Source organism: Mobula birostris, chromosome 13 (genome assembly GCF_030028105.1).
Source record: "Mobula birostris isolate sMobBir1 chromosome 13, sMobBir1.hap1, whole genome shotgun sequence".
Taxonomy (NCBI): Eukaryota; Metazoa; Chordata; class Chondrichthyes; order Myliobatiformes; family Myliobatidae; genus Mobula; species Mobula birostris.
This window is the reverse complement of record NC_092382.1, coordinates 48,285,256-48,311,838: the sequence shown is the minus strand read 5'-3', so window position 1 is coordinate 48,311,838 and position 26,583 is coordinate 48,285,256. Positions and strand designations below refer to the sequence as shown.

The window sequence follows — 26,583 nt, the reverse complement described above, 5'->3', positions numbered from 1 at the left end:
GATAGATGAGTTGTTAAGAACTGTGGGGTGACATAGGCAGATTAATACTAGTACTGTATCTGGGTGGAGGCAGGGAGGTGACTGCACATGCAGACCTGGCGGGAAGAGATAGGAAAACAAGTTGAGGAGGAAAGATTCCATACAAGCTTTCTGAAGGTGGTGTGGGTGAATGATGCAAATTAACTTACCACTGCCTCAGTGTTTTTACATTTGTACTCCAATGTATGATGGGGTGGGGGTGGGGAATCACTGAAATAGGTTACATTTTAAAAATAGCCCAAGTATGAAATGTAATGTATTTGAATTGCTTGCATACTATAGGGGCCATAGAGATCAGGAACCGGGTCTATGATTCCTTCTATATGATGTGAAGAGAACAGCGTATGGGCTCTGGGACGGGAGGGTACAGGGTGTTGTCGGAAAATATGTGTAATGAATGTTTCCCTCTGTGATCAGCTAGTTTGTGATCCAGGAAGGATGGGGCCCAGGAGAACGGACAGTGTGTATGTAGCCTGCTAGGGCTGGGCTTCAGGGGATTGGACAGTGCTTGAATGGACAAAGAGTGGATGACATGTGCATAGGGGTTATCAGGACAATTTTTTCTCATAATAATTTCCTTATCATCGTATTAATGTTCCATCTCTTACAGAGCACCAGGAATTGGAACGCTGATCTCCATCATGGATGATGTCGTAGAGATGAGAGATGATCTGGAGATATCAACAAGGAAGGACAAGGGTGTGTTCCAAATGTTTTAAAAGTATAATTGTTGCTCCTGACAACTGAGGAGCATATGGTTTGCAAAAATGCATTTTCACAGAGAAGATAAATAACCTGTTCTGAGGGGAGGTGTAGAGCACAACTACAGCTACAGGGGGAACGGGAACTTTTGAGAAGTTGTCATTAACTGGTCTGTCTAATGTATGAGAAGTCAGGAGATTGAGGCTGAAGGGAAAAATGGATCATCTATAATGAAATGCCAGAGCAGAGCAAATGGGGCAAATGCTCCTATATCTTATGGTCTTATTAAAACAGTAGGCCACGCAGAATGAAATGGTTGTGAATGGCAGGTTAGACACGTTAGTTGGGGCATGAGAGCAATGAGATTAGCCGGAAGAAATAGCTAGTTAGTCTGGTGTCAGAGCTTGGGACGATGTTGGAGTCGATTGCTAACTATGAGGTCTCAGGGTACTTGGATGCACATGATAAAATAAGCCATAGTCAGCATGGTTTCCTTAAGGGAAAATCATGACTGTTGGAATCCTCTGAAGTGATAAAAAGTAGGATCAGTTGATGTTGTGTACTTGGATTTTCAGAAGGCCTTTGACAAGGTGCCACATATGAGGCTGCTTAACGAGCTATGACCCCATGGTATTGCAGTTGAATATATTCTGGCACGTACAAAGCAGTGGCTGATTGTCAGGTGGCAAAATGTGGGCTTTACTGGTCTGCTGCTGGTGACTAGTGGTGCTCCACAGGGGGTCTGTGTTGGGACTGGTTCTTTTTGCGTTACATGTCGTTGGTTTTGATGATGGAACGGATAGCTCGGTTGCAGGGTTTGCCTACGGTATGAAGGTAGGTAGTTTTCAGATTGTAGAGAAGCTACAAAAGGACTTAGACAGATTTGCAGAATGGGCAAAGAAATCACGATGGAATACAGTGTCGGGAAAAGATGCAGGAAGAAGCCAGGAGTTTGGAACTGTGAGGAAAAAATGGATGAGCCATGATGAAAAGGCAGAGAAGACTTGATGGGCCAAATGACATAGTTCTACTCCTGTACATTATGGTCTGTTCCAGGGAGAAATAAAAAGACCAGCACTTGAAACCAAACCTAAAAATGGAAGCTGGTGAGAGAGTAAGTGTTGGTGTTTAGTGTGAGAAACAACTCAGATGGAATGTCCTGCTCCTCTGCTCAGTCTATGGACAGAATTAGATTTTTTAAACAGATACTTAGTTATTCTGATAGAAGTGATATTCTGAGGTGGTATTAGTAACTGAGCATTGTAATTACTAAATCTAATGTTTTTGGCGGGAGGAGAAGATGGCGGCGCGATGCAGCTCGCAGCGGCCACTCCGGTGAATGATGTCTGTTATCTGTCAAGTAGGGTGCCGTGCACAATCCTGATTTGATGGAGACATGTGAGAGCACAGAGGAACATCTGTGAAACTTCTGAAATGCCTACTTCGCTGCCATTGCTACTGTGTGATCCAGAATCTCCAGAGGGGAAGGCCCCGAGTCCTCGGCTTTGCTTGTTGCTCGGTAGCCGGGGTGGGGTCAAAGCACTCGGCAGAGATGGTGCTCGGTGTCAGAGGGCTGGTCGGAGGTTCGAAGCTTTCAGATGGACTCAGGGTCGGCTGCGGTCGGGTGCTTCCAATGCATCGGCAAGTTTGTGGCGCTTGGAGTTCATGGCAGGAAGAGTTTCTCCCTTCTACCGTCTGCGTGAGATGATGGGGCTATCGGGACTTGAGACCTTTTTTTTTTACCGTGCCCATGGTCTGCTCTTTATCAAATTATAGTATTGCTTTGCACTGTTGTAACCATATGTTATAATTATGTGGTTTTGTCAGTTTTAGTCTTGGCTTGTCCTGTGTTTCTGTGATATCATACTGGAACATTGTACCATTTTTCTAATACATTCATTTCTAAATGACAATAAACGAGGACTGAGTGTCCTCATAATCTAATCTAATCTAATCATTTATCAGATGTCGGTGCTGCTAGTAAGACAGTGGTTGACTGTCTAATTGTAACTTTGATGACATTTGATCGGATATTCAGATGTGATCCCGTCTGTATCCAGAGGATGGAACCCAGTATCCATAAGGGTGGGCTCGGAAGAATCAAACAATGGCTGAGACGGGGAGGCTGGGCCCACGATATCGGAGAGTTGGCATGTGAGAAAGAGGAATGTTGTGTCTGCTCTGAGTCTGGGGTGCAGTGGCGTCGATGGAGGGAGAAGTAGAATATCTGGTCTTTGCTGAATCTTTGGATTCGGAACTACACTGTGAGCTGAGATATTTGGTGAGCAGACTGCGGAGTGGCCAATGTTAACGAATGCCAACTGGACCGGCTCCGTGATGCTCATGTCGAGGGAACAGTCATGGTTCATCTTTTAAATTCACCCTTCATATTCACAGGTCCTATGACGACAAACTCTGAGCACATCTCACAGTGGAACGATGAACAACTATTTCAACTGTCAAAATTCTACCGGGAAAGACTGAAACAGGCGATTGAAGAACGGGTGGAAGAACTCACCAAAATGCTGAGACTGGAGGGACACATCAGTAAGGAAGAACACGAGGTGAGTGGGAAAAATATGGTGGCTTCTGTTGGGTCTAACATCACAGAATTGAGGGTACCAATGGGAAAGAAACCAAATTGCCTCTTCTCACAGGCCTGCGGCTGTTTGGTGCAATATTAACACTGATCTCTGATCATTGTCTTCTTTGGCAGATCTGGCATCTGCACTGGAACCTGTGAGCTTGGGTGCTGGGAACTGTCTTAGGGGTGATCTCTCATTGATCATGTTATAGTTACTGTTTTATAGATTTGCTGAGTATGCCTGCAGAAAAAGCAATCTCAAGGTTGTATGTGCCGAGATGTGTGTACTCTGACAATAAACTTTGTACTTTAAAGTTAGGGGAGCATGTTCTTTCCAAACTGAACATGCATACCACAGTGGCAAGTGAGCAGTCGGAATGTACCATCCCTGGTGAACAGATGTGAGTTAAAATTCGAGCCAATCTTTCTACAAAGCTGCCGTTTAAATTCACTCAGTCAACTCAGCCACGAAAAAAGACAGACCTTGCAGATGGTGAGTCAAGACAGGTTGAATCACGGCTGTCTTTCCCTAGTTAGCTAAAATTAACCATCACCCCAGCCCTGGCCATCACCGTATCGGTTCCTCCCGTAGTGTGAGAGGCACCAGCTTCTCCAGGTGCTTTATCAGTGACCTTTCTTCCATCGAGAGTTCCAGGTGGGGTGTCTGGGTGGGGGTGGTGATGGCTGTCTATTGCACAAAGTTCTGTTTATGACTGGTCAGCACACGTGGCAAGATATAAACAGCACGTGGCCCGGGCTGTGGGCAAACACATTGTTGCTGGTGAAATTTTCAATAAACGTGGGTGTGTCCCTTGGAAAGCTCCAATCTCCACATAACAAATTTAAGGTCAACCGTACTGCCTTCAGCAATGTATTTAGTTTTGGCTTTAAAAATACTCAATTAGTATATTCAGACAGTGAGAAAGAAGGGAGGAAGACAAAAGAGGAAATTATAGCCCAGTTAGCCTAACTTGGGAAAGTGTACTTGGAGACAAATGATAAAATGTCAAAGTTAGCATGGTTTCTGTAAAGGAAAATCTTGCATAAAAAAATCTGTTAGAATTTTTCGAGGAAGTAACAAGCATGGTGGACAAAGAAGACCCAGTGGATGTCAGTTACTTAAATTTTCAGAAGGCATTCGATAAGGTATTACAAGAAAGATACTGGCATGGATAGAGGAATGGCAGACAAGCGGGAGGCAGTGAGTGGGAATAAATGGGGCATTTTCTGGTTGGCTGCCAGTGACTAGTGGTGCTCCTCAGGGGTCAGTATTGGGACTGCTGCTTTTCACATTGTCAAAGTAATATAATGTGGATAAATGTGAGGTTATCCACTTTGGTGGCAAAAACAGGAAAACAGATTATTATCGGAATGGTGGCCGATTAGGAAAAGGGGAGGTGCAACGTGACCTGGGTGTCATTATACACCAGTCATTGAAAGTGGGCATGCAGGTACAGCAGGCGGTGAAAAAGGCGAATGGTATGCTGGCATTCATAACAAGAGGATTCGAGTACAGGAGCAGGGAGGTACTACTGGAGTTGTACAAGGCCTTGGTGAGACCATACCTGGAGTATTGTGTGCAGTTTCTGAGGAAAGACATCCTTGCCATAGAGGGAGTACAAAGAAGGTTCACCAGATTGATTCCTGGGATGGCAGGACTTTCATATGAAGAAAGACTGGATGAACTGGGCTTGTACTCGTTGGAATTTAGAAGATTGAGGGGGGATCTTATTGAATCGTATAAAATCCTAAAAGGATTGGACAGGCTAGATGCAGGAAGATTGTTCCCGATGTTGGGGAAGTCCAGAACGAGGGGTCACAGTTTAAGGATAAAGGGGAACCTTTTAGGACTGAGATGAGGAAAAACTTCTTCACACAAAGAGTGGTGAATCTGTGGAATTCTCTGCCACAGGAAACAGTTGAGGCCAGTTCATTGGCTATATTTAAGAGGGAGTTAGATATGGCCCTTGTGGCTAAAGGGATCAGGGGGTCTGGAGGGAAGGGAGGTACAGGGTTGTGAGTTGGATGATCAGCCATGATCATACTGAATGGTGGTGCAGGCTCGAAGGGCTGAATGGCCTAATCCTGCACCTATTTTCTATGTTTCTATGAATGAATGGCTTTGCGGTGAAGTTTTCGGATGATACGAAGATAGGTGGAGGGATAGGTAGTGCTGAGGAAGCAACGAAATTGCAGCAGGACTCCATCAAATTGGAAGAATGGGCAAACCAGTGACAAATGGAATATAGTGTTGGGAAATGTATGATCCTGCATTTTCATTTTGGTAAAAGGAGCAATAGTGCAGACCGTTATTTAAATGGGGAGAAAATTCAAACATCAGAGGTACAAAGGGGCTTAGGAGTTTCCATGCAAGACTCCCAGAAGGTTAATTCATAGCTTGAGTCTGTGGTAAAGAAGGCAAACGCAATGTTGGCATTCATTTCAAGGGGAATAGAATATAAAAAACAAGTAGATAATGCTGAACCTTTATAAAACCCTGGTCAGGCCGCACTTGGAGTATTGTCAACGTTTTGGGCCCCTTATCTCAGAAAGAATGCATTCCCGCGAGAGAGAGTCCAAAGCAGGTTCAACATATGAAGAGCATTTGGCAGCTTTGGGTCTGTACTCACTGGAATTTAGAAGAATATGTGCGGATCACATTGAAACCTACCAGATGTTGAAAGGACTAGATAAGGTGGATGTGGAGAGGGGCAACCTTTCAGAACAGAAGTAAGGAGGAATGTTTTCGGGCAAAGAGTGGTGAATCTCTGGAATGCGCTGCCACAGACAATGTGGAGGCCAAGTCCACGGGTACATTAGAGGGGGAAGTTGATAGATTCCTGATCGGTCAGGGCATCGAGGGACATGGCGAGAGGGCAGGTGTATGGGGTTGAGTAGGACCCGGGATCAGACATGATGCCGTGGCAGAGCGGATTCGATGGGGTGAACGGCCTAGTTCTGCTCCCATGTTTATGGTCTTATGGACAGGCTGCCCAACGACAAGTGCAAACACAAGGGATCCCACAGATGCTGGGAATCCAGAGCAACATCTACAGAATACTGAATGAGGAGAATACACAGTCGTGGCTTTGGGCTGAGACATCAACAGTAAAAGAATGTTATGCTGGGGTGAAGTTGTGCATGTGGTGGATGATGGCTGAAAACAGGTTTGTGGGGAGGTGGGTGGGGAAGGTGATAGGTGGAAAAGGCAAAGGACAGAAGAAGATGGAAGCTGATAGGAGAGGAGAGGGGCCGTGTGACAAAGTGAAGGAGGAGGAGCTGCAGATGGAAGTGATGGACAGTCAAGGAGAAGAGAGCACATGATAGAAGATCCATAATTGGGAATAGTTAAAAAGAGAGAAGGGACGGAGAAGAAATGGCTAGAGGTTAGAGAAGTGAATTTTCTATCATCGGGTTAGAGGCTACACAGTCAAAATATGAGGCGTTGCTCCAAAAACCTGAGCGTGGCCTCGTCGTGGCAGTAGAGGAGGCCTTGGTCCGAGTTTCTCATGCTGGCTTCTCATCCCTTCCTTTCCAGTCCTGATGGAGGGTCTTGGCCCCGAACGTCGTTTGTTAATTTCCCTCCCTAGATCCTGCAGGACCTGCTGAGTTCATCCAGAATTTTGCCATGTTGCTCATGAAGCAGTGCCTGTTGACTCTACCTGATCACAAACTGTCTTTCCCAGTGAAGATTAATCCTGCCTCTCTCATCAGTTTCTAATAATCACCCAGCCAGTGAGGTTAGTCACGAGGCATATAATCACCCGTCTTATATCTGCTGTTCTTGAATAAAAGTAAAAAAAAAAAAAAAAGGGGTTTCTGTTTTTCAGTAACAGAATGACTGGCTAATGAAGGTTTATCTGTTAAACGGTTAAGTTGAAATAGGTAGTGCAAAAATAAAACAAAAAAAATGTAGTGAGGTAGTTTATGGGTTGAATATCCGTTTAGAAATCGGATGGCAGAGGAAAAGAAGCTGTTCCTGAATTGCTGAATCTGTGCCTTCTGACTTCTGCACCTCCTTCATGATGGTAGAAATGAGAACAGGTCATGCCCTGGGTGATGGAGTTATGGATGCTGACTTCTTAAGGCACCGCTTCTTAAAGATGTCTTGGAAACTACAGAGGCTAGTGCCCACGATGGAGATGATTATTTTTTAGAAGTTGCTGCAACTTACTTCGATCTTGTGCAGTAGCCCGCTCATCTCCCCCAGCCCCACACCCCCCGCCCCATTCTAGACGGCGTTGCAGTCAATCAGAATGCTACATGGCACTTTGTGAAAGTTTTCGAGTGTCTTAGAAGATAATGGTGATAATGAAGATAGTGCCTGATTAATGTCTTTCCTCGTGTCAAATAGCAGCCCAGTTTATGTCACATCAGGCACTGAGGTACATCTAATCTGTCCAATATTGCCTTGTTTGAAGAACCTTCTAAGGCATCCTCCCTTGGTTTTCCAGTGACGGCCTCCCAGATCAATAATGCAGTCTTGCATTCCCCACAATTATCAAGCTTGAAACTTCCTTATTGGTAAATCTGTATAAAGTTGGATATTGAACATGGGAACTGATCACATTAAACCTGTATTGATCATTTCCCACTCTGCTACAACTAGTGAATTCAGAGTTTTATTAGTTTTCATTTCCTGTTTTCCCGCTGATGACTCGATCCAAGGATTGCAGAACGAGTGACGAGCCCGTCCAGTGACTGTACCTTGGCTGCTGAGACGTCCCATGACTGGGCAGTGGCCTTCCGCATGTGCTATGTCAGTACACTCCTCAATATATTTATTTTTGTTATTTATAGGAAGTCACTGAACTTGTGCGGAAGCGAAACCGGCCAAAGGGTTCGAATGTATTCTTCACCCTGGTGATGGGGAAAGGCTCCCGAGCCCGGAGGGTGATGTGGGAAGCATTTGTGAAAATGCGAAACGAGTTACCGAAGTTGGACAGAATATTGAAGGAAATCCAAGAGCTCGGTACAGTAAAACAACACACTGAACACAAAGTGACAATAAAAACCATTGTAGCTGTATCAATATGATTCAATTTTAATTTATTGATTTAAACAGGGGCTGATATACCAGAATACATGAACATCAGCGAAGGGTTAACCGAATTACCACCTCCATTAAAAGGTAAGAGGTTTCACTTTCTGACACCGCTGACTTGCCAGAATCAGTGTGAGCCAGAGCTGCTGCTTCCCAGGTTTGCACAGTCTGGGAGACAGGAAAAAAAAATGTTTGATTTGAAGGGAATGATCACGGAATTCACACCCAATCGCTCACCTGTTGCAGTTTAAACTTTTTAATCATCGAATCTATGACAAATTTTTAAAATGTGACAATGAATTATATTAAATGATCCATCTATTTAGCGCCGTTGGGCCCTGAACGCCTAACGTATTCTGTGACACCCATAGACCAGTGTTCAGATCCTGATGAACCGCTGAGCCTCATTAACCCTTACAGTGGTTCTGATATTAGATTAGATTATGAAGACACGCAGTCCTCTTTTATTGTCATTTAGTAATGCATGCATTAAGAAATGATACAATATTTCCTCCGTTGTGATATCACAAAACACAGGACAGACCAAGACTGAAAAAACTAACAAAACCACATAAATATAACATATAGTTACAACAGTGCAACAATACCATAACTTGATGAAGAAGTCCATGAGCACAGTAAAAAGTTCAAAGTCTCTCAAATGTCCCACATTTCACGCAGACGGGAGAAGGAAGAAGAACTCTTCCTGCCACGCCCGACCACAGTCCGAATCTGAGTCATCCGAAAACTTTGAGACTCCGATCAGCTCTCTGACACCGAATACTGAGCGACATTTCTATCCGAACGATTCGACCTCAATCTTGGTCGCCAACAGCAAGCAAAGCTGGGGATTTTGAGGCCTTCCCTCCAGAAGATTCCCTACCGCGTAGTAATGAGAGCAGCAAACGGGCGTTTCAGAAATTTCTCCAGATGTTCCTCTGTGCTTTCACGTCTGTCTCCATCAAATCAGAATTGTCCACAGCCCCTATTTAACGGATAAGATATCATTTTTCACTGCTCTCCCTCCCCCCACTGATATACTGCGAAACCCCCGCACACGCTACACACGTGATACCATTTTGATTGAGCTCAAGAGCCATGAGATGCAGTAATGTTGGGTCTCTTTAAAACTCTGACTGGACCACACGTGGAAGGTTGTGTTCAGTTCTCGTTGCCTCCTTATAGGGTAGATGTGGAAACTTTAAAGAAAGTTCAAAGGAGATTTGCCAGGATACTGCCCATATTAGATTACACATCCTAGAGCAATCGAGAACTTCCCTCTTTTGAGTGGAGGAGGATGACAGGCAACTTCATACAGGTGTATAAGGTGATAAGAGGCACAGGTAGAACCTACAGCCATCACCTTTTCTCCCCGGGTCGCAATGGCTAATACCAGAGAATATACATTTACTGTGATTGGGGGAATGTGCAGGAATCTGTTTTGCGGAAACAGATTTCCAGATTCGGCAAGAATGTATGAGCAGCATTCTTCATCAATAATAGCACATGGGCTGAGCTTCCCCGTGAGCAGGTAGTATAAGGTTGTCCCCCTGCCAGGCAACAGTACGTATAGACATAATTACGATCGATACTCGGATCAGGGCTCGATCTGTGCTTGAGCACGTTGGCAGTCTTGTTAAGCAGTGTCTCCATCACAAAGGTCATATCTATCGGTTCCCAGGACAGGCTGGCTGTATCACACTGGGGAATAGTCATAGTCATAGTCATACTTTATTGATCCCGGAGGAAGTTGGTTTTCATTGCAGTTGCACCATAAATAATTAAATAGTAATAAAACCACAAATAATTAAATAGTAATATGTAAATTAAGCCAGGAAATAAGTTTAGGACCAGCCTATTGGCTCAGGGTGTCTAACCCTCCAAGGGAGGAGTTGTAAAGTTTGATGGCCACAGGCAGGAATGACTTCCTATGACGCTCTGTGTTGCATCTCAGAGGAATGAGTCTCTGGCTGAATGTACTCCTGTGTCCACCCAGTACATTATGTAGTGGATGGGAGACATTGACCAAGATGGAATGCAACTTAGACAGCATCCTCTTTTCAGACACCACCGTCAGAGAGTCCAGTTCCATCCCCACAACATCACTAGCCTTATGAATGAGTTTGTTGTTTCTATTGGTGTCTGCTACCCTCAGCCTGCTGCCCCAGCACACAACAGCAAACTTGATCACACTGGCCACCACAGACTTGTAGAACATCCTCAGCATCGTCCGACAGATGTTAAAGGACCTCAGTCTCCTCAAGAAATAGAGACGGCTCTGAACCTTCTTGTAGACAGCCTCAGTGTTCTTAGACCATTCCAGTTTATTTTCAATTCGTATCCCCAGGTATTTGTAATCCTCCACCATGTCCACACTGACCCTCTGGATGGAAACAGGGGTCACCGGTACCTTAGCTCTCCTCAGGTCTACCACCAGCTCCTTAGCCTTAGAGTAGAGGCTTTCCACCGCTGCTTGCCACCCAGGCAATAGGATACGGCCTAGGTTAGAGGGAGTTAACTCCAGGGAGAGTTCAGACAAACGTGGCTTGTTTTCTCTGGATTGGTGTGGTCAGAGGGCGGAAACAGACAAAGGTTTATAAGTCACTGATAGATACAGTTGACAGCCAGTATCTTGTTTGAAATGCGTAATGCCAGAGGGCATGTGTTTAAGGTGAGAGGGGGATGCTCTGAAGGAGATGTGTCGGGACAGAGAGTGATGGGTACCTGGAGTGTGCAGCCAGGGTGGTGGTGGATGGAGACACTTAAGGGACTGTAAACACAAAGGGAAGGGAGGAATATGGAGCCTGCAGGCAGAAGGGACTGAGGTTAATTTAATATTGTGGTTGCCCATTCTTTCCAACCTCATTTTCCTCTGCAATTGAAGATATTCAGATTTTCTAAGGGCTTCATAAGGACAGTGACCTGAAAGGTTAATTCTGCTTTCTTCTACACATGCGGTGACTGTTTTGATAAGTTCTTCCAGTAGCTATTTTAACTTGACAAAACATCGCCTGTCAATATGAAGATAGTACAGATTCTGACATTACTCATATGGCTGGACAGCATCCACAGAGGGAAATGAACAGTCCACATTTAAGGCTGAGACCCTTAACATGTGGATTTTCAAACTTTATTCTCAAAATAAAGGACCTGGAAATTAAAGGGTCTTGAGTTGGTCAACACAGGCAGTTGCAGTGGAGTATTCGAGATATGTTCACCTTCACAGCTGACAGCTCTGTGAAGACTTGATTTTATTTATTTTATTTTTTTGCATATTGGTTACAGGCCAAGCAGCTGTGTCTTGGTGGATTTTCACTTTTGGTGGTAACAACCACAGCACTTTAGAGTTAACTGTTGAAATTCTAGTGATTTGAATTTTGCGTGTATCGCTATTAAGTTGAGAATCTAACTGTGTCAATTTTCTTTCTGTTCCCATGGAAGATGTTCATGAGAAACACAAGAAGACACTGCAGGAAGAAACTGAAAAGCTCAGAGTGAACACGATTCTGTTGAGGGAGAAGGTTAAGGTTTCCAAGCTGGTTGATCGATATGCTGAGCTGACGGTCATTTCTTCTGTTCGAGGACGGAGGTTTGTGGAACACGAGCTGCTGGCAAGAGGCCGAGACCATGAGGAGTGGAGAATGAAGCATCTTCGGGGAGAGTTGGAAAAAATCCGTGCCGATCAGTTGCTTCAAAGCAGCTTTTCCCATAACATAACTTACTGGCAGCAAATGAAGAGATTCTTAGGATTTGACTCTGTGAATCCAACATCAGTGAACAGAGTGAAACCTGGGAATTCAGCAGCAGTGGCTGGAGTCCCGGGCATCGGGAAAACAACAATGATGCAGAAGATTGTTTATGACTGGGCCACGGGGAAAATATACCAACACTACCATTTTGTGTTCAGTTTCAAATTCAGGGATCTAAACACCATTAACCGTGAAATAAGCCTGACGGAACTGATTCTGCAACAGTATCCTTACTTTGAGAATAGTCTGGAAGAAGTCTGGAAGAACCCGGAGGGATTGCTGTTTATATTTGATGGTTTGGATGAACTAAAGGAGAGAATTGATTTTACTGAGAGTCAGAGAGACACAGAACCTCAGCAATGCTGTGCAGACCCAGAATTCCGGTGCCTTGTGTCAGACATTGTGTACAATTTAATCCAGCACAAACTGCTCCCAGGGTGTTCAGTGCTGGTGACCACCCGCCCCACTGCGTTACATTCATTGGAAAAGGCGGAGATTAGTGTCTGGGCTGAAATCCTGGGATTTGTCGGTGAGGAACGGAGGGAATATTTCAATAGGCATTTTGAAGATCAGACAGTGGCAGCAGCTGTTTTCAAACATGTGAAGGAGAACGAGATCCTGTACACCATGAGCTACAACCCATCCTACTGCTGGATCCTCGCTCTAGCACTGGGCCCCTTCTTCACAAAAGGAGACAAGGACCCGCAGCAAGTTCCCAAGACCATCACCCAACTATATTCCTACTATATTTACAACATCCTGAAAAACCACGGCCGTGAGATTGAGAACCTTCATGATGTGTTACTCAGGGTCGGTCAGATGGCCTTCAGAGGAGTGTCCGATAGGAAGATTGTGTTTACAGATGAAGATTTGATCAAGAACAATCTGCAGCCTTCCCAGTTCCTGTCCGGGTTCCTGATGGAGCTTTTGGAGAAAAAGGATTCTGCCCGGAACGTGGTGTACACATTCCCACACCTCACCATCCAAGAGTTTGTAGCTGCAGTCGCACAATACCTGACCTCAGACCTCAAGGATACTGTGAAGATCCTCGCTGAAGCCTGCGGCATGACAGATGGGCGGTTTGAGGTATTTCTCCGTTTTGTTGCTGGTCTCTCCTCAGGGTCAGCCTGGCGCTGGAAGGAGTTTCTGGGCCCATTTCCTGGCGATACAGCCCGCCAGGTGATTGACTTTGTGAAGGGGGAGTTCAAACGTCAGAGTGGAAACACAGAGAACAAAGCCGATAAAAGGAGCCTCCTGAACACATTGCACTACCTGTTTGAGTCTCAGAATCGTGTGCTAGCTCAGGAAGCACTAGGGTCTGTGGAAAGACTTTCACTTAGTGGACTGCGACTGACCCCGATTGACTGTGCGGTCCTGTCTCATGTCATCGGACTCTGTGATACAATAAAACACCTCGACCTGGATCACTGCTACATTCAGTGTGAAGGACTCCAACGGCTGGCACCCAGTCTCTACAAATGCCAAGAGTTGGGGTAATTCTAAATATTTAGATTTTCTAACAGTGAAAATTAAAGATTTAATGTTAAATGTATTTAGCCAAATAAATAGCCCTGTGTCATTGTTTGCTCGCTTTACCGATGACTAAATATCTTAAATTTGTCACTGACTGATGATTAGCAGACTAACAGTATCGTATCCCTTCTGGAGAACGGCAGCGACTATCATCATGTGTTGCACAGGGAGCAGCCACATCCCCATTTATTGCCAAAGATCAGAGCACAGCTCTGTTGTCAGTGCGCGATCTGAGCTTCTTGTAAGTGACCAGATGTTAGCTTAACACAATAATGACACAGCCCTTTCCACTTTTCAGTCGTCTGCATCCCTTCACCCATTTGCAGCCTCCTCCTTCTCTGGTCCAGGCAGTCAAAGACTCAGTCACAACACCCACCATCTTCATTGTCCAGTCGGTGATACATAGACGTTTATAGCAGCCAGCAAACAGTTACAATATACCGGCTGCAGCAGTTATCCTGAGACTAGGGACGTAATTGGACCAATTTTGTGGCCACCCTCACACCACATTTCAACTACTGAGCTGGAAAGTGGTATGATCTGTTTGCTGTCTATGGCTCTGCTTGAGACAGAGTCTACAAAAGTTTCTCAAGAATGGTTGGGTTTGAAATGAAAACTGACTGTTATAAATGAAGGGAATTGGTGCTTTGAAAAATTGCATCTCCACCAAAATTCTGCCTGTCTGGAAAAGTTCCTTGAAGGGCTTCCCAGCTGCAGTTCGTGCTGATCTGAGATAGTACAGGAATATTGCACATGTCAGATCGAGCTTATGTTTAATTTTATGGAATGTGGCCCTTCCTCTGTGAATCTGGGATTTAATGTGCATCATAAATTATGCAGGTTTGACAAATATGAACTAAATTATAACAACAAAATAATTCAGAAAGCAAAACTGGACAGAGATAAGTTTAGAAAGAGCAACAAAACACAGACCTTGAAAACAAGTGGGATGTAACATATTGGGATTAATTCTTAGTGTGAGAATAATTTAGCTGAAAACTTCTTCACTACTTAATGTTTACTTGAAATATCAGAATGGCAAAATGTGTCAGGTCATGGGTCTGAGCCAGTTTGAGTCTCACAACTCTCTCTTTTCCTTCAGATTGACAAACAATGAATTGGGTGAGGGTGATTCAGCAATGAACCTAATCTCTGTAGCTCTGAGGGAGCAGGATTGTAAAATACAAAAACTGCGGTAAGAACCATACTATGAGAAGTCTGATTCTCTGATTATATCTAGAACAGAACACAGTTATGAACAATTAACGTAACTACTGGTAAAATCTGGTGATCTATATTGAGTTGTTTCTTCTGAGGTCTCAGTCTCTCTTTTTTTCCTTTGATTATGGGACACCAGATTGGGCAGTAACTGTATCACAGCCTCTCAGACTGCAATCCTCGCCTCTGCTCTCATTAAAAACCGCTCAGTGACGGAGCTCGATATGAAGGACAATAGATTGGGAGATACAGGTGTAAAAAAGCTGTTAGGAGTTCTAAATAACTCGGAATGTAAAATACAAAAATTGGGGTAAGTAGTGGAGAGTGACAGATATTGTTCTAATCTCAGTTGTACAACGTTAGTGTTATTATCAGGAACACAGATTGAATGGTGTACTAATTTTCTCTCTGCCTCTCACTCTCTCTCTGCTTCTCCTTCTCTCTCTCTCTCTCTCTCACTGCCCCCCTCCCCCCTCTCCCCCCCCCCCCCACCCTCTCTCTCCCCCTCATTTGCTCTCACTCTAATTCTTCTGGTCACAAGACTGAAGAACAATAGTTTTACAGCTTCTTGCGCCAAGAATCTTGCCTGCATTCTCAGAACAAACCACTCACTGATCAAACTGGAACTGGATAACAATAAACTGGAGGATTCAGGAGTCAAACTGCTCTCTGAGGCTCTGAGGACCCCATACTGTAAAATACAGGAACTGTGGTAAGTACCAAACTGAGAAATTGTACTTACAACTTAATGCCTAATGTTGTAGAATGTGTTTGGTACTTTTTGACCTCAGCTGGAATAATAATGACAAATTTGCATTGGGTTTCATTTGCTTCTTTTGAACTGCAGGTTATGTAGAATCGGTCTCACAGCTTCTGGCGCAGAGTATCTCGCCTCCGCTCTAGCTACTAGCCCGTCACTGGTGGATCTTGCCCTGGACTATAATAATCTGGGTGATTCAGGGGTGAAGCTGATATTTGGACCTTTGAACAGCCCAGAGTGTAAAATACAGAAACTACGGTAAGAGTCAGACTATGGAGAGGTCATATTTTACAACTACTATGTGTCTGAAATTTAATTACATTTAAGAGAGTGGATCATTGTTAGTATCAATAATGTTAAGTATACAATAAGAGATGAGGAGTATTATCAATAAACAGTGAATTGGAAGTGAAAACAGATCCTCCTCTTTCCATTTCCATCTGCGTCTCTGTCCCTCAGATTATGGGATGTCGCTCTCACAGATTCGTTCAGTGAGGATCTTGCTATCGCTCTCAAAACAAACTGCTCCCTGAAGCTTCTGTCACTGGGTGATAACAATATCGGAGATTCAGGGGTTAAACGTCTGTCTGAGGTGCTGGTGGAGCTCCAATGTAAACTACTGGAACTAGAGTAAGTATCAGTGTGACAAGGTATGTTCTTAACTGACTGTGAACATCTTTCTCAATGCGGTAAAAACGGCCCCAGGACAACTGACCTTCGTCATAAATTGGCACATTGATTACAGTGACCCAAGTGATGAGACGTTCATCTCCAACGTCACCAAATATTGCACAGATCCCAGCTGGAGTTCATGCAGTTCTGGTGATCGTGTGAAAGGAAGAATGTTACAGCGCTGCAGATGGTGCAGTGAAAGTTGACAGGATGTTGGTCTTCATTCAATATCTCGATCAGAAATGGTAACTATGCCTCCACAGATTCTACATGGCCATCTCAGTCCTCCAGCGATATGTGATTCTCTCCATATTCCAGAATCTACTGTCAAGTTGCCCTTGCTAGGGTATCTCCTGGAATGGGATATTTCTGTTATGAGAGACTGGGGAGGCTCAGTCACTTTTCCCTGGACGGAGGAGGTTTAGAGTGGTTAATGAGATATTGAAAAGTAAGGTATAGATAAATACTACAAGACAGTTCTCCCTATGTAGGATGGCAGAGTTTCATGGATAGAGATGGGGAATAATTGCTGTGGTGATTTTCAACCAGAGAATGGTGCGTACCAGTACTTCACAGCCGGAGAGAGTTTTGGAAGCAGAGTCTTGACAAAGTGAGAAGAGACGCAGTCGTGGACAGAGTGGCCTGTTTCAATGCTGTATGGTGCCATGACCCAAGACTCTCTAACTCTATCATCCATGTTAGTTTCAGTGAGAGTAAAAATAAAAACATACTCACGATTCATCTGACTCTTGTTCTTTGTCTCTGTGATCCCCAGTCTGCACAGTAATGGTCTGACCGATTCTTGCACAGAGTCCCTCTGCTTCGTTCTCAACAAAATGAGTTCACTGAAAATTTTGGACCTGGGAGGAAACTCATTCACAGACAAATCGACCGACTCGTTCCGCCGGCTGATACTGCGACGCAAGAGCTTGAGGAAAATCACGTGAGTACTATATTAATGTTTAATGCAATAAAACTTCACTGGGCTTTCCTGGAAATACTTGTTGCTGAAATAGCAAGACCACCGCCCTGCTAGTCAAACTGTATAACGTCCTCTGTATTCTTACATCTGTTTCAGGCTGAAGGGGAATCCATTCACTGCAGAGGGGCAAAATCAACTGATGTCATTGCGGGGAAACAGAAATGGACTTAGTGTTAAACTGTGATTCATTCAAATGTAGAGTACTATCTCCTGTGGAATAGTATTCATCGATTTCACAGTCACAACTCGGATTGAAACCCTAAACAACTGCAGCTCCGGATGAGCATGTGCCACTACACGTCATCAGGTGCCCCATTGCTGTTTTGGGTGTCAGAGCTGTCTGGTCATTGACTAACCTGCTGCCAGATCCCTCAGTGTCTGACATCTGAGCTCCTTGGAAATGCAGACAGAACTCGCCCAAGGTCTGCTCCAGCTGCCCTGCCAAGACATAGTGGGAATCCAAATCATTAATACTAGGTTTGAATTCATCTGGGCAAGCAGCTGTCCATTCAGACTGCAAATGTTATTCGTCAAATATCACTTTATTTTGTTGAGTTTTGGATTTATTGTGAAGAAAGCACGACAGCGCCTCTACTTTCCCGGGAGACTACGGAGGTTGGCATGTGCTCCAGTTGCACTGCCAAGAGATAGTGGGAATCTAAATCTTTAATGCCAGGTTTGAATTCATCAGGGCAAGTAGCTGCGCATTCAGACTGAGGCTACATCCACACTACGCTGGATAATTTTGAAAACAAAGCCTTTTCTCTTCGTTTTGACTCTCTGTCCACACTAAAACGGCATTTTCATCCCCCGAAAATGAAGATTTTCAGAAGCAGTCTTCAGAGTGAAGAAATCTGAAAATGCCTAATGTCTGTTTCGAGCTGAGATCCATCATCAACACTGGTATCCATTTTGAGAACAGTGGTGAGTACCTGATGCGGCAGGCGTTATTAGTCTTTCACTAATTGTGTGAGATTTTGCACACTTCTACTATCATTTTGGAAATGTTATGAGAAGCAATGAGACCACAATCCAAGTCATTTGTACCTTTCTTTCCAAATGACTTGAGTGTGCAACGCTTTTCAAATGCTTCTATCATCTTCCGGAACCGAGTAAAACCATCAGTAGCTTTTTCAGTGTGTCATTTATGGAAGTGTTGCTGCAATCTTGATGGTTTCGTTGTTTACAAATAAAGCACATGGGGCGTCGCTGATCTGACAGAAAGTTATAAAACAAAACTTCAGATACGTAACATTCCAAAGACGCACTTTTTGTAGTGTCTATTTCTTAGCAAGATTAGAATTCAAGGCTTCACCTCCTTTAAATCATAAGACCATAAGATATAGGAACAGAAGTGGGCCATCCAGCCCATCGAGTCTGCTCTGCCATTCCATCGTGGGCTGATCCAATCATTCCAGTCATCCCTGCTCCTCTACTTTCACCCCATACCCATAGATGCCCTGGCTAATCAAGAAACTATCAATCTCTGCCTTAAACACAACCAATAACTTGGCCTCCACAGCCACTCATGGCAAAAAATTCCACACATTTACCATCTTCTGACTCAAGTAATTTCTCTAATCTGTCTGTCCTTTTGCAGCCTCCCAATTTCCTCAAAACATCCTGTCCCTCCAACTGACTTGATATCATCTGCATCTTTGCAACAAAACCATCAATTCTGTCATTCAAGTCATTGCCATATACAGTAACATAAAAGAATTGGTCCCAACACAGATCCCTGTGGAACACCACTGATCACCAGCAGCCAATCAGAAAAGGTTCCCTTCATTACTATTCCTTGCCTCCTGCCAATCAGCCACTGCTTTGTCCATAAGGGAGTCTTTCCTGTAACACCATGGGCTCATAACTTGATAAGCAGCCTCATGTGTGGCACCTTGTCAAAGACTTTCTGAAACTTCAGCTGCATATCATCAACTGAATCTCCTTTGTCTATCTTGCTTGTCACTTCAATTAATTCAAAGACTTTCAACATACTCGTCAGGCAAGATTTTCCCTTGAGGAAAACATGCTGAAAATGACTGAAAATACCTTGAAAACACATCCTCAATATCTGACTCCAATATCTTCCCAAAGAGTGAAGTGAACCTAACTGGCCTATAATATCTGTTCATCTACCACCTTCCCTTCTTGAAGAGTGGACTGATATTTCCAAATTGTCAGTCTTACAGAACCATGCCAGATTGAATTGATTATTGAAACATCATTACTAATCCCTCCACAATCTCTTCAGTCACCCCTTTGAGAACTCTGGGATGTACGCCATGTGGTCCAGCTGGCCTTTACCTTCAGACCTTTCTGTTTCCCAAGAACCTGCTCCTGAGGAATGTACTATAAATATTTCTGACCACTGATATTTGGACTTCCACAGTGAAGACTGATGAAAAATACTGACTCAGTTCATCCGCCAGCTCCTTGCCTCTATTACCACTCCTCCAACATCGCTTTCCGTTGGTCCGATATGCACTCTCATCTCTCCTTTACACTTTATGCATCAGAAGAAACATTTAGGATCCTCCTTAATGGCCAGCTTACCTTCGATTTCCATATTTTCCTTCTTAATTATTTTTTTAGTTGCCTTTTGTTGGTTTTTAAAAGCTTCCCAATCCTCTGACCTACCACCATTTTTTCTCTGTTGAATGCCTTCTCTTTGCTGCCTATGTTGGCTTTACCTTCCTATTAGCCACAGTTGTATCATCTTGCCTTTGGAATATGTTATGTATGTAGCCTGGTTACACAACAATGCTATTTTGCTATGTTTCATAGAAACCGTAGAAACTACAGCACAGAAACAGGCCTTTTGGCCCTTCTTGGCTGTGCCGAACCATTTTCTTCCTAGTCCCACTGACCTGCACATGGACCATATCCCTCCATACACCTGCCATCCATGTATCTGTCCAATTTATTCTTAAATGTTGAAAAAGAACCCGCATTTACCACCTCGTCTGGCAGCTCATTCCATACTCCCACCACTCTCTGTGTGAAGAAGCCCCCCCTAATGTTCCCTTTAAACTTTTCCCCCCTCACCCTTAACCCATGTCCTCTGTTTTTTTCCTCTCCCCTTGCCTCAGTGGAAAAAGCCTGCTTGCATTCACTCTATGTATACCCATCATAATTTTATATACCTCTATCAAATCTCCCCTCATTCTTCTACACTCCAGGGAATAAAGTCCTAACCTATTCAACCTTTCTCTGTGACTGAGTTTCTCAAGTCCTGGCAACATCCTTGTAAACCTTCTCTGCACTCTTTCAACCTTATTTATATCCTTCCTGTAATTTGGTGACCAAAACTGAACACAATACTCCAGATTCGGCCTCACCAATGCCTTATACAACCTCATCATAACATTCCAGCTCTTATACTCAATACTTTGATTAATAAAGGCCAATGTAGCAAAAGCTCTCTTTATGACCCTATCTACCTGTGACGCCACTTTTAAGGAATTTTGTATCTGTATTCCCAGATCCCTCTGTTCCACTGCACTCCTCAGTGCCTTACCATTAACCCTGTATGTTCTACCTTGGTTTGTCTTTCCAACGTGCAATACCTCACACTTGTCAGTATTAAACTCCATCTGCCATTTTTCAGCCCATGGTTCTTTACTGGCAACAACCGAACTCGGCACACATGTACAGATCAATACGCACCTAATAGCACACGCAACAACGTGTTGCTACAACATAAAGTAGTTCCATATTATACAGTAGCTACACGGCACAGAATACTTTTTCCTCTTTGGTACTTATATCCTGTGCCTCCAAATTACTTACAGAAATTCCTGCCGTTCTGTTGTCATCCATTCCAGTATTCTTTACTTACCAATTCAGACCAATTCTTCTCTCATGCCTCTGTAATTCTCTTTATTCTACGGTTATATTGACACATTTCACGTTAGCTTCTCCTTCTCGCATTTCAGGGTGAATTCCATTATATTAAGATCACTTCCCCCTCTTGGTTCTTTCGCCGTAAGTTCTCTAATTAATTCCGGTTCGTTGCACAACACCCAATCGAGAATAGCTGATCCCCAGCTGGGCTCAACCAGGAGCTGCTCTAAAAAGCCATCTTGTGGGCATTCTAGGAAACCTCCTCTTGGGATCCAGCACCTCCCTGATATTCCCAATATATTTGCATGACTATCTGCCAGGAATACTGTAATATTGCTGTTTTGGCATGCATTTTCCTTGTCCCATTGTGATTTGTGGAAGATATACATACTACTGTTTTGGGTCTCTGTAAAACTCCCATTGGTGTCTTTTCACTCTTGCTATTCCTTTGTTCTACCCACAATGACACAACACTTTCCGACTCTATGCTACCTCTTTCTAATGATTTGATTTTATTTTTTACCAACAGAACCATACAACCTACTCTGCCTCCCTGTGTGTCCTATTCAAGAAACATACAAGTATATGGGACACAAGAGACCCTGCAGATACTGGGAATCTAGAGCAACACACACAATGTGCTGGAGGAGATCAGCAGGTTAGGCAGCATCTATGGTTGGGAATCAACATTTTGGGCCAAGACCCTTCCTTCATCAGAACTCTTGATACCCAGGTACCTGGAATATCAATAAGCAGAGAAAATAGAAAGTATTGTGAAAAAGAGAAAACATATGACAAAATTGACTTCAAGGCTTAAGAACATTTGCCAAACATATTTCCATGGTATAGCAAATACAACAAAGGCAATAAACTCTTTCACTATTCCAATATTAACATATTCCTTGGCAAAATATCTTGGTTCCATTCCGATGTGGAAACTTTACAAAGAAAAATAAGAACTGAAATGACAAATTCAGAAAAGACTATTTACACTCAAACACACTTAGATTAACACTACCGAGGACAGAAGGAGGAAGAGCTATAAACGACATTAAAAAAAAATCACTCAACAGTCAGATAAGATTTCTAAATTATATATTACCGGAGAAAGAGTTTAAAACAAAACTGATTTATTTGTCCCAGATCCAGAATATTAAACTCCAGTCCCATTAAAGGTGAATGTGCAGCAGAAGAAACTCCTCCCATGCCCAGTCACCAGGGTCCAGAACTGGATGATCAGTGGGAAAAATTGCAGAGTTCAACATAGTTTTAAACTTAAAACTTTTCTGACTCCAGTAGTATGTCATAAGGTTACGTACGTGACTGAACCCCTTCCACATTCACAGCAGGTAAACAGCATCTCTGCTGTGTGAACTTACTGGTGTCTCCTAGACCAAATAGCTGGGTGAATCCCTTCCTTCAGTTCAAGCAGGTGAACGGCCTCTTTCCAATGTGTACTCACTGGTGTGCCAGTAGGTCGGATGACCGAGTGAATCCCTTCCCACACAACGAACAGCTGAACAGCTTCTCCCCAGTGTGAACTCTCTGATGTACCTTCAGTTGAAATGACCGAGTGAATCCTTTCCCACAGTCTGAGCAGGTGAATGGCCATACTCCAGTGTGGACTGACTGGTGTCTCTGGAGAGTGGATGAGTGATTGAATCCTTTCCCACAGTCTGGGCAGTTGAACAGCCACTTCCCTGTGTGGGCTGATTGGTATGTCTGTAGGCTGGATAACTGAGTGAATCTCTTCCCACAATCTGAGCAGGTGAACAACCTCTCCCCAGTGTGAACTGACTGATGTGTCAGCAGGTGAGATGACAAAGTGAATCCCTTCCCACAGTCCGAGCAGGTGAATGGCCATTCCCCGGTGTGAACTGACTGGTCAGCCATTAGGTCAGATGACCGACTGAATCCTTCCCCACAAATTCAGCAGGTGGCCAGCCTCTGCCCAGTGTGAACTGACTGGTGTGTCCGCAGGTAGGATGACTGATTAATTCCCTTCCCACATACAGAACAGTGAGTGGCCTTGTCCCAGTGTGGAATTGCTGATGGACTTTCAGTTGAGATGACTGAGTGAATCCATTCCAATAGTGTGAGCAGGAAGGATGATTGAGTGAATCCCTTGATCCACTTCCTAATGGACAGGAAGGACAAAACTGGCGTGTTGTCTCTGAGATTCTGGGAGACAAATTCCTTGTCGTTCTTAACCTGTGAAAAGATTTACAAAATACATCAGTGGGTGAAGGCAACATTTCAGATGAGATCACTTTAGTCACCAAGATGTGATCTGACATCACACTGTGCTTGGGCCCTGACGATTTCTGCACTTGTCTTCCGCAGAGTCCCAGGAAACAACTTGTCAGGGCCTGGGGATTTATCCACGCTAATGTGCCTTAAGACAGCAAACACCTCCACCTGTGTAATCTGTACAGGGTCCATGAAGTTGATGCTGCTTTGCCTCACTTCTATAGACTCTGTGTCCAACTCCTGAAAAATAGAGATGCAAAAAAAAAAAAAAAAAAAAATTTTAAATCTCTCCCATCTATTTTGTCTCCTCATATAGATTACCATTCTGATCGTCCAGAGTGGGCATGGTTCTGTACTGACCTTCTCCATGTTTCTGTGGCAGAGAAGCTGGCCAAACTTGACTGGAAGGGGAGACAGGTAGGAGTGACAATGGAGCAGCAATGGCTGGAGTTTCTGGGAGCAATTCAGGAGCTGAGTGATTGATACATCCCAAAGAAGTGGAAGCATTGTAGAGGCAGGAGGACACAACCATGGCTGAAATGAGAAGCCTAAGCCAACATAAGAACCAAAGAGAGGCCAAACAAAAGAGCAAAAAGTATTAGGAAGCTTTTAGAAAGCAACTGACGACAACTAAAAAAAAACATCAGATGAGCTCAGGGCATGAAATTATGATTATTGTAGTCATTAATGAATCTTGGTCGCACCCAACAGTCTGAGGCATTTAGAGGAACAAAATATCCGGGGCCTCGATATCCCTTGAAAACCAAGGTTCCCTGCACCAGTTAACTTTCATCTTTTACTTTGACAGGCACATACAAACTTTTCACCCTCAAAATTTCACTTCTGAAGGCCTCCCACTTACCAAGTACTCCTTTGCCAGAAAACAGCCTGTCCCAAACCACACTTGTCAGATCCTTTCTGATACCATCAAAATTGACCATTCTCCAATTGAGAATTGAACCCATGGTTCAGTCCTCACTTTTTCTATATTAACTTGGAATCTCCTGACATTATGATCACTACATACAAAGTGTTCCGATACACTAATTTCTGTTACTAGCCCTGGATTATTTTCTAATAGCTTATTGCACACTTCTATGTCGGGAGTTCGACGTGCTGACTTCGGGCACATTTGACAAACTCTACCTATCCAGTCCTTTTATATACGGGAGCCCCAGTAATCTTTGGGAATTTAAAATCGCTCACTATATGAAGCATTCTTTCTTGGCATAGTCTGTGATCTCTCCACAAATTTATTTCTCTGAATTCCTCAGATTGCTGGGTGCAAACAAGTCCCAGTAATGGCTACAATATCACATTCCATGCCCTGAGGTGTCTGGTGTCAAGAAAACAACCTCTCTCTCATTGTCACAAAAACAAAGGAGCTGATTGTGGACTACAGGAAGAATGGAGACAGGCTAACCCATATTTGCACCAATGGATCTGGGGTTGAGAGGGTGAACAGCTTTAAGTTCCTCGCCAGACACATCACAGAGGATCTCATGTGGTCTGTACAACAGTGCCTCTTTCACCTCAGACGGTTGTAAGAAGTTTGAAATGCAGCCCCAAATCCAAAGAACTTTCTGCAGGGACACAACTGAGAGCATCCTGACTGGCTGCATCACTGCCTGGCATGGGAACTGTACTTCCCTCAATCACAGACTTTGTAGAGTGGTGTGTAAAGCCCAGCACATCTGCAGTTGTGAACTTCCCATGATTCAGGAAATTTACAAAGACAGGAGTATAAAAAGGGCCCGAAGGATCATTGGGGACCCGAGTCACCCCAACCACAAACTGTTCCAGCTGCTACCATTTGGGAAACAGTACCGCAGCATTAAAGCCAGAACCAACAGGATCCGGGACAGCTTCTTCCACCAGGCCATCAGACTGCTTAATTCATGCTGATACAATTGCATTTCTAAGTTATAGTGACTGTTGTGTTCTATTATAACTTGCTAAAAATTGCATGTTGCACATTCAGACGGAGATGTGACATAAAGATTTTTACTCCTCATGTATGTGAAGGATGGAAGTAATAAAGTCAATTCAATTCAATTCACCCTCTCCACTATCTGTTCTGTCATTCTGGCTCCCATTCCCACTACAACTTCAGTTTAACCCAGCCTGCCTCCACCACACTAGCACCAGCAAGCCTTACCACTACGACATTAGTCCCCTTCTAGTTCTGGTACCCTAACTACTGAACCCACATCACCCCTTTGACTTTCCTCTGCCAGATAACCACCCCTCCCCACCTCCTCCAACAGTTTCTAAAGTGGTAGAATATATAGACCACAGAAAACCTACAGCACAATACAGGCCCTTCTGCCCACAAAGCTGTGCCGATCATGACCCTGGCTTAGGACTACCTAGGCTTACCCATAGCCCTCTATTTTTCTAAGCTCCATGTACCCAACCAGGAGTCTCTTAAAAGACCCTATCATTTTCACCTCCACCACCACACCGCCAGTAGACCCATTCCATGCACTCACCACTCTCTGCATAAAAAAAAACTTACCCCTGACATCTCCTCTATACCCACTTCCAAGCACCTTAGAACTATGCCCTCTCGTGCTTGCCATTTCAGCACTGGGAAAAAGCATCGGACTATCCACATGATCAATGCCTCTCATTATCTCGTACACCTCTATCAGGTCACCTCTCATCCTCCGTCGCTCCAAGGATAAAAGGCCAAGATCACTCAACTTATTCTCATAAACCATGCTCCCTAATCGACACAAAGTCCTTGTAAATTTCCTCTGCACCCTTTCTATGGTCTACCTGTTGTTGTGGGGGATGGCCACAAGATGGCTATTTAACCTCATTCCCCTTCCTGACTCTCACCCAGTTTCATGTGTCCTACACCTTGGGTGTAACTCACCTCTGTTCAATGTCATATCAATCACCCCTCCGACTGCTGATGAATCCAGAATTCATTCATTCCCAGCTCCAACTCCTTAAACTGGTGACACAACATGTGCACACTGAATGTTATATATGGAGGTTCTCATTTTAACAGCTAGCAAATCATGGTCAATAATCATTTTTATCTGCTCTGGGTTTGATTGATTTCATCTGCACTCTCACACAACCTACGTAGCAGGTCTGCAGTGGGTAATGAAGAATTTTCTCAACAGAGCATTTGAACACCGTCCATACGTGATTTGCTTGCTAACTGATGCTATAAAAAGTCATTTTTTCAAATAT

At 43.9% G+C, this 26,583-nt stretch overlaps 1 protein-coding gene across 11 annotated transcripts in view; it reads left to right on the top strand.

Annotated features, from left to right (window-relative positions):
- Nucleotides 1-25,431, top strand: part of LOC140206800 (NACHT, LRR and PYD domains-containing protein 3-like) — a 53,456-nt gene extending 28,025 nt beyond the window's left edge. For 5 of the 11 annotated variants that reach the window (XM_072275029.1, XM_072275025.1, XM_072275028.1 and 2 more), the window contains 14 exons: nt 650-738; nt 3,139-3,305; nt 8,126-8,297; nt 8,391-8,456; nt 11,811-13,611; nt 14,754-14,846; nt 15,009-15,179; nt 15,411-15,581; nt 15,717-15,887; nt 16,089-16,259; nt 17,077-17,244; nt 17,380-18,207; nt 21,656-21,859; nt 23,693-25,431. In XM_072275029.1, coding sequence (XP_072131130.1) covers nt 681-738; nt 3,139-3,305; nt 8,126-8,297; nt 8,391-8,456; nt 11,811-13,611; nt 14,754-14,846; nt 15,009-15,179; nt 15,411-15,581; nt 15,717-15,887; nt 16,089-16,259; nt 17,077-17,244; nt 17,380-17,467 — 3,297 coding nt within the window. In that variant the 5' untranslated portion in view covers nt 650-680 and the 3' untranslated portion in view covers nt 17,468-18,207; nt 21,656-21,859; nt 23,693-25,431. The remainder of the gene's footprint in view (nt 1-649; nt 739-3,138; nt 3,306-8,125; nt 8,298-8,390; nt 8,457-11,810; nt 13,612-14,753; nt 14,847-15,008; nt 15,180-15,410; nt 15,582-15,716; nt 15,888-16,088; nt 16,260-17,076; nt 17,245-17,379; nt 18,208-21,655; nt 21,860-23,692) is intronic. The other 6 variants (XM_072275030.1, XM_072275024.1, XM_072275022.1 and 3 more) reach the window with 6 other exon arrangements.
- Nucleotides 25,432-26,583: the final 1,152 nt, after the last annotated feature.